This window comes from Poecilia latipinna, unplaced genomic scaffold, assembly GCF_001443285.1.
Source record: "Poecilia latipinna isolate Pla-1442-1.1 unplaced genomic scaffold, P_latipinna-1.0 Scaffold1890, whole genome shotgun sequence".
In the NCBI taxonomy this organism is placed as follows: domain Eukaryota; kingdom Metazoa; phylum Chordata; class Actinopteri; order Cyprinodontiformes; family Poeciliidae; genus Poecilia; species Poecilia latipinna.
The window spans coordinates 72,000-80,465 of record NW_015114506.1 but is presented as its reverse complement, the minus strand read 5'-3'; the positions used below and the strand labels follow the sequence as shown (position 1 = coordinate 80,465).

Here is an 8,466-nt window from a genome sequence, read left to right as displayed (position 1 = left end):
ATATATATATATATATATATATATATAGATATATATATATAGATATATATAGATATATATATGAGGGAACAAGAACTCAAGTTTGAAGCAAAATATTATCCAATCAGCAGCCTTCACCTGGTTCATAGACAGAATAAATAAAGGAGAGATATGGATAGATTTTAATGTGTGGTACATGCGACTTACAGTTTGATTACAGTAAATAATCAATCTGCTTGATTGTACCAGTAAAACAAACACAAGCTGACTCAATCCATGCAATTAAATTCAGAAATACGTGGTGAGATAAGCCAAACGCGCCCTAAAAAACGGGGGTCTTTTATGTGTGAGACACTAATGAGGAGCCTCTCCAGATGCCACAGGGGCCTGTTTGCCACACTGCGAGGCGGGAACAGAGCCGCGGCGCCTCGCCAACACCTGGCTAAGTTGAAGTGACAGAGAAGCAGCACACATCCACACGCTCGCCTTTCCAAGTCGTTGGTGTGTGTATTTGGTGTTTCACTGCAGAGGGCAGCTGTGTGGGATGTGATGAATGAGCTCTGCTGATAAACACGCCGATATCTTCACCCCTGTGAGCTCTCTGTGTCCCATCACTCCTCTCATGAAGCGGAGGAGGAAACAAGACAGAAAACTTCTACTCTATACACCACTTGCTGCTTCAAAGGATCTCCTTCGGCGATCCTAAAGCAGCAAATGTTTTGTCTCATTTAACGTCAGCCGGTGAAAGACAAAACTGGGTTTCCACAGTTCTCCTTCAGTAAAATTCAAACATTTTTCAAAGTTTTCAAACTTTTCCAGCACCACACTTTTTAGATAAAGAAAATAAAAAAAGAACAGTTTTAATTCACTGTTATATGATATTATGTATGACTTATTAATGTCTTGTGTGTAAAGCTAAAATATAACAAATGTTTTGAAATGTCTCACACACCTGACTGGTTCGAGAGATAAAAACTAATTTAACAAAAAAATCCCTGAATTTCAATAACGTTTAAGGTATAAAATATAAGATGATCAATAAGTCAGTGGGCCATTAGGAATAATAAATATTCATTACATTGAAATAGTCCAAAGAAATTGTGTGAAGATAAATTATCTTCCTGCGCAAATTAAAAGCAAAGAATTCAAAGAAAGTAAAATAAAAGAAATATTTTAAAAATGTTCTAGAAGTAAAATTTTATTAATTCTCACTAACTAAAAGAAGGTAAGTTTTTAGGTGTATGTAAATGTCTGGTTTCAACTGTAAATTATGTTTTCTAAATTTCAACTTTTAATCAAATGTTAGATTGAACTTTGTAACAAAACTATTCAGTTTTAATATCAAACCTTTTCCAAACCTTGAAAACACAATTCAAATTCAAGCATTTTCAAGAATTTCAAGCACCTGTCTGAATCTTTAATTATTTTTCTTAGTTTTACAGTGTATGTAAATATCTGATTTCATGTGTAAGATACCCACTTGTTACATTTCGCCTGTTTAAGGTGCTTTTAACTGAGCTTACTGTTCTGGCTCTGCAGGTTAAAGAGCTGCTCCTCGACGCGGCTCAGCTGACCCTGCAGCGTCTCTACGGTGGCCCGGTGGTCGTCCTGCAGCTTCCTCAGCTGCTCCCTGTAGGTCTGCCGCTGGGCCTCCACCTGGGACGACAGGTCGGCCTGAGCCTGGGTCACCTCTGACCTTAACGACACGTTCTCTGTCTGCAACGTCAAAACCCTGCAGGACGGGTCAGAGGGAAACAGGAAGTTAGGAATCTGGAAAGTTCCTCAAGTTTGATTAGGCATTTGTACTTTGCCTTTCCAAGCATTGAATGGATTTTATTGGGATTCTATGTGACAGAGCAACATAAAGTAGCTTAACTCTTAACCCACAGCATGATGCTGCCACCATTATGTTTCACTGTGGGGATGTTGTGCTGAGGGTGATTTGAAGTATTGGTGTTTCTCTATAAATCCTATTTAATGTTTGTTTCATTTGGCAAAAGTATCTTCATCCAGATGTTTGCGGTTTCCTCTCTACAACAGGGGTGTCCAAAGTGTGGCCCGAGGGCCATTTGTGGCCCTTGGACTGATTTTGTGAGGCCAAATGATGCAAAATTGGTTGATATATGCAGATGGACTCTTTTAATTTGTAATATGGGTGAAATTATTACAGATATAATTTTCTTACAATAGAAAATGTAAAGTACAACACAAAAAGTTTGTTTTTATAACCAAGTTTTAAACAAAAGGTAAAACCATGTTATTCAGAGACTTTTACTGAAAAGGCGACTAATGCACCCAAATCAGCTTTGTTTTAGTTTATTAAACTTGACTAAATATATAAAGAGTTTTTCTTTAAAAAGTTCTTAATACTGAAAATAAATGTGTTCAATCGAGCCCAAAAGAATCTGAAAACTAGATGCTTTTCTTTAAATACAGCAAAAGTGAAAAAAACTACAGCGACGTATTAGGGCCTCTGTAGAGAAGAGGAAAAAAATGAAGAATAAATTTCCATCACAAAAACTCTGAAATTTTGAAAGCAATCTCTCAACCTTTCTGCAGCAAAACTCAGAAATGTTGAGCTTTTGAAACTCTAAAAGTCCCAGGTTTTTGCCATTTTTTTCCAGAGAATTTCTGAGATTAATCTCAACATTTCTGATTTTTTTTCTAGCAAATTTTTAACTTTTCAAACTCAGAAATTTTCCCAGTTTTTTCCAGAACTTTTGCCAAAAATCTACAACTTTTTTTTGCTTTTAATTTACAATGGCCATTGAAAGAATCCTTTTCAAGTTTTGGATCTACAATAAGTATCCATTAAAAAAAAGAAAAAAGAAATGGGACTACTTTATTGGCTTTATTTCGGGTTTTTGGCCCACCACTACTTTCGACTCAGCAATTTTGGCCGATGTACAAAAAGTTTGGACATCTCTTTTTTCCATATGGCTTGAGGAAAACAGGATTTATTACATCACTGAGGACTACTAGTTGTCTTTGACAGATTCTTCCACCTGAGCTGTGAATCTCTGCAGCTCCTCAAGAGTTACCGTAGGTCTCTTGGCAGCTTTTTTGATTATTCCTGTCTGTTCAGGTAGATCGGAAAGTCTCTGTAATTTTGCCGTTGAGCCACGTTACTTACAATTCTGGACGATGAAGGGTGAATTTAATTGTTTAATACTGAAATTATATACTAACATGGTGGATTCTAAAGGTTTTTGGTTGTGAATGTGCACACCGCACGTTTCAGATCGTGATTTTAAAACTACCGTAACATAAAACCCCTAAAGAATACATTGAATATTTTGCTTGCAATGTGAAACGGCATGCATACTTCTGTACAGACAAACAACAGAGAGGGGAAAAATTAGACAATATGTCAACCTGATGAGCACACAAACCTCAGCAGATGTAGAATGAAAAACCAAAACATTTCACCTCTCTCGCAGCTCAGCCTCTTTGGCGATGTTTTCCTGCAGGATTTTGTTGTGCCTCTCCAGCAGAGTGTCGTGCTCAGCCTGGAGCTGCTGCAGCTCGGAGACGCTGCTCTGGATGCTCTGCTGGCTCTCAGACAGGCGGCTCCGCAGCTGTTCAACCTGAGAGGACAACTGCTCCCTGCAGACCACCAGGACACACATATAATAAATCTAGTGAACATTTAACACTGGAACTGGAAGACATTTTAGATACCCCCAAAAAACAAAAAAACAACAGAGACAACAAGTAAAATGCATTCTGAAGGCTATGTAAACAAAATTAGTTGAGACCAGAGCATCAAACTGAAAATTTTGTCATCCAGTTTTTAGTAGAAAAACGATAAATCATGCAGCTGGAAATTATTGAGCGTGTTTTAACTTATCATGCAATTAATTGATTTATTGCGACAAACAGATTAATCTCAAACTATTCCCACAATGTACATCTATTATGAATACAAACAGCCTCAAATTTAGGATGAAAGCTTGTGCCTCACCGTTTGACCTGCCGTTTCATTTTAAAACCACTGAGCAGAAGTTTATCCTTCTTAACCTTCCTGTTAAATGTTACAGGCATTTAACAGGAAGCAGTTTTCTGATTGCATCTTCCCTCATTTTGCTCTCACCTCTCTAGTTTCCCAGAGACTCCTTCAGGCTGGGCGCTGGTTTTACTCTTCTGCTGCTTGAGCACGTTGTGAACTCGAACCTTGTAGCTCTCAAACTCGCTTGTTGTTGCCATAAGCTCAGCCTGAAACCAACAAACAGATTCAGTAAAGATATGCACACAAAAAAAAGTGTTTCATGTTTACAAAGGGTGATGGTTACCCAATTTAATCTGTTAAAAGATGAAGCTGGAGCTGCAGTTTTAAATGCTGAATATATTTTTAGGAATATACTGAGCGATATGTTTTATTATTTATTATTATTACTTAATTTTTAATTTTTGTTATGTGCAACGCTGGGACAAACCAATCCACCCAGACCTTTGGGGATCAACACAGTAAAATATGCTGCCACCAACTGGAATTGATTGCTATCTGGAAAATTATGGATTTACTCATCAGAACTCCATGTAAAAATTAGCTTTCAAACTATTTCCATTGCTAATTGTGGGTCTTACAAACAGGCTGCTATCAGCTGAGCATTTAAACATGATGAATGTCTGACTGAAACACGCCTGACATTGTAGATAGAGGTAATTAAAAATAATTGAGAGATAAATTATGAAAAGAGTCATTACTTTTAGCCTCATTTATCAATCGTTTCTCGTGAGCAGGAGCTCAGTTCATTTGTTAAAACTGTTATGCTCTTGCTGAAGAAAGCATTACTTCTCACCTTCTTTTTCTGTGAATTAAACCTGAGAACAGAGCTAAAAGTGAGGTAGTTAAGGATGAGAACCTTTGCAGTGTCTCTGTCCTGCTGCAGGCTGTGGATGCGCTGCTGCAGGGAGCTGCTGGTCTTCTGCTGCTGCTCCAAAGCGGACTTCAGCTGCTCCTGCAGGCGGTGCCGCTCGGCTGTCAGCTCACACATCTCAATCTGAAGTCAACAACACACACGTTTTAGAGAACAAGTGCTGGAACAAAATCTTGATTTGCTTTTTACATTTGAATCAAGATGAAAACCAGAAAGTAGGACTGGACAATAAGACTGAAAAACATATCACAATATAAGCATTTTATATCAGTCGATATCAATGATTATTGATTAGTTTTTTGCTTTTTTAGAGCACATCCCCCCCAGTTTTAAAGTCCCTACATCTGATCTGCATCCCCAGAAACAGAACCTTTAAATCAAGACAAAAAAACCCACCGGTTTAGAGTTGAACCATAACAAATGAAAAACTGAACAACATATTTGGTATGTCTGATTTTGGTGATGGCACTCATCAAAATATAATTAATTATTGACTGTATGGTGTTTTCATTATAACTTTGAAATTTTGTGCTTTTATTATGTAAAGCACTTTGAACTGCCTTGCTGTTGAAATGTGCTTCACAAATAAACTTGGCTTAACTTAAATAATGTGAAATGCTGCCAAACATTTCACGTTTTATCCAGTTTCCTCTCCACGCCATTGTCGTTTCTTTTTAAGCAAATAATTACTGCAGAATTTACCCAGCAGGCTGTTGCTAGGTAACCAAAAAGTGAGTGAGTTGCTAGGTAACCAAAAAGTGAGGGAGTTAGTTGCTTCCACCAACACTGGATAGCCACAGTGCAAAAACATAACATTTTTACCAAGTATTTTTTATCCAGTTTCTAGTGCAAATATCTGAATACACTTGAAATAAGATAATACAAACATATAAATAACATCTCAGCAAGACAAAAGAGCTTGTTTTAAGTCAATAATTCCTTAATATTGATAAAAACTACTTATTCCATTGGCAGATCATTTCACTTGTAACGAGACGTTTTCCCCATGTAATAAGTGAAATAATCTGAAAACGTAATAAGTATTGTTTCAAAAATATTCAGGAATTATTGACTTAAAACAAGCTTATATTTCTTGCTGAAAAGCTACTTTGTCTTATTTCAAGTGCATTAGAAACTAGACTAAAATACTTGGCAAGATTTTGTGTTTTTGCAGTGCAGCCGTGAGATGTTGAGTGGTCAAAGCTTTTCCTTTGCCTACATCCCCCAGAATGCTGTGCGGTTCTGAATCAGAGTACAGTGAATATTCTATACATTGAATATTCTATCAGACATATTATCCATTGATATTTATCACGTGTTTATCTCAATATATGTTGTTATTGATTTATTGTCCAGCGCTACCAGAAAGGGTTTTTTTTGTGTTACCTTGGAGCTTTCTAGCTGCTGCTGGTTAGCTTCCAGCTCTCCTTTCAGAGACGCCTGCTGCATCATGAGGGAGCTTTCCTGCATGCATGAACACACGCAGATGACACATTAGTAACTCTTCCCAACATCTTCCCAGGCCTTCACCAGCCATGCTTACACATGGCCGCATCGCTCTATTTACATTCATCAGATGTCCGTGTTGCACAGTAACAGGAAATCTTTGGGGATTTGCCAACAGAAACACACACAGACCTGTTTCATGGCATCTGCCAAATCTTTCTTGGTTTTCACCAGCAGCTGTTTCATCTTCATGGTTTTCTCCTCCTCCTGGTCCAGCTGAGACTTCAAAGCCTCTGGAGACACGCAGAGACATGAGACGAGAGCAGACATTAACAGCAAGTCAAAACAGAAAGCGTGCTAAGCTATAAAATTAAAAAATATTTCAAATCTAAACACACTACAGTTGCATGTAAGCTGAATATTACTATTGAGTATGTTTACTATTTATAAAGACATTTCTGTGCCCAAATTAGAATAGCATCAAAAAGTTTATTTACTTCAGAAATCCAATTCGAAAAGTGAAACTCAAGTAGATTCATTATGCAAATAATAATTAATTTTAGGCGTTTACTTTAGGGTAATCAGATTTTATGTGGGCACTACATGTTTTCTGTTCATTTTTTTAACAAACGCCTATTTTGTAATTTCTATAAAGCTAACAAACCTATATTAATGGAGTTGTATGCATATTTTTGGATTTATATGAACATAAAATAAAATACAGAAAATAAAGTCGTAGCAAATTCTTTGGGGGGAAAACGTGGAATTACTGGCAAGGGGACATATTAAACTTACCATGCATCAGTTCATACCCACTGATGTATAGGATTACCTACTAATATACTGTAATTTGCATTAGTAGAATAATTTTTCATTAGAGGATAGGGCACCTAAACTAACTCCAGCCCAGGGTCCCACATCCTTTTAAATCAGGCCCTGCTTACAGTTAATAAAAACTCCAAAAAATCAGAATAATGCGCAAAGCTATTATAAAAAAAAATATGTGTGTAGTAGCCACAGCCTTAACCTTTTAAGGCCAAAAAATAAAATACAAAATACATTAATAATTACAAATAAGCATGTGAATCATACCGATTTCCTGCTTGTGGGTCTCCTGCGTCTGGTTCAGTGTGTTAATCTGGAATTTCAGTTCCTCCACACACTCCTCTTTCTCTGTTAGTTTTCCATTGAGTTCTTTCACCAGACGTTCGTAGTCGGCCATCTCCATGTCCAGCAGGGAGCTCTGCTGTGCCTCCTAGTGGTAGAGTAAACACACTACATCATGACTGTGAAGAGAGTCAACACTTTTATCTGGGAAAATTATGTGGATAAAAATTAAGGTTATTTGACAAATATTTATCTTGAGGCCTATGGGCTATACAAAACACGTTCGTTAGACAAAATAATTCCTAGATTATAAGATTTTAGTTTAGTCAGTTCTGTCTGTTTTGAGCTCTTATTAGAATGAGTCGTTTTAGAGCCTCTTGTCACTTTAAATCCGAATAAACTGCTGCTGGCTGCGCTCCCCAACTCAAGGTTTACACTTGCACATAAAAACGGCTGCTAACAAATGCGCAATTATACAACAATACCTCTTAGAAAAGCAGAAGTGGAGCATCCTGCACAACCAACAAAACATTAGTCTTTTCCAGCAGTCATTGTACATCACATAAAGTGGTAAAACCAAACATGATTGAATTTTGTTTGGGTTGTTAGGTGATGCGCTGGGCTTGGCTGGGGTTGCTAGGCACAGCGGCCATCATATTTGAGAGGTTTTTGAATTGGTTCCTTTTCCAGACACTAAAAAACATTAACTTGTTCCTAAAACACAGCTGGGGGTCATTTTTAAGTGCTTTGGCTGTTTTTGGGACCAAAATGGAAGAATAAAATGTAAATTTGGTTAATAGGTCCCCTTTAAGTCTATGTTTCCAAATAGGAAATAAATGTTACAGATGACATTAGGATAACTGGAATAATCAAAATATTATGCTTTTATAAAGAAAGTAAGGACAACAGTTGGCTTAACCCTAACCCTAAGAATCTTTTTCCTTCTGAAGCCTAGTCTATTACCGTTAACAGATTTTTACAAAAACATGTTTTTTGGTGTGTTTACAGACCAAAAAGAGGAAGTTTTCTGATTTTGATTAATTGGGGGGGGGGG

General features: G+C 37.1%; 1 protein-coding gene across 1 annotated transcript in view; it reads right to left on the bottom strand.

Moving 5' to 3' along the window:
* The window catches only part of gcc2 (GRIP and coiled-coil domain containing 2), a 32,750-nt gene that overhangs the window by 10,011 nt on the left and 14,273 nt on the right, over positions 1 to 8,466 (bottom strand). The window contains exons 14-20 of the mRNA XM_015015179.1: positions 7,398 to 7,560; positions 6,498 to 6,598; positions 6,246 to 6,323; positions 4,845 to 4,982; positions 4,073 to 4,194; positions 3,409 to 3,585; positions 1,503 to 1,711 (exon numbers count right to left, since the gene is read on the bottom strand). Of these exons, the coding sequence (XP_014870665.1) occupies positions 1,503 to 1,711; positions 3,409 to 3,585; positions 4,073 to 4,194; positions 4,845 to 4,982; positions 6,246 to 6,323; positions 6,498 to 6,598; positions 7,398 to 7,560 (988 nt within the window). The remainder of the gene's footprint in view (positions 1 to 1,502; positions 1,712 to 3,408; positions 3,586 to 4,072; positions 4,195 to 4,844; positions 4,983 to 6,245; positions 6,324 to 6,497; positions 6,599 to 7,397; positions 7,561 to 8,466) is intronic.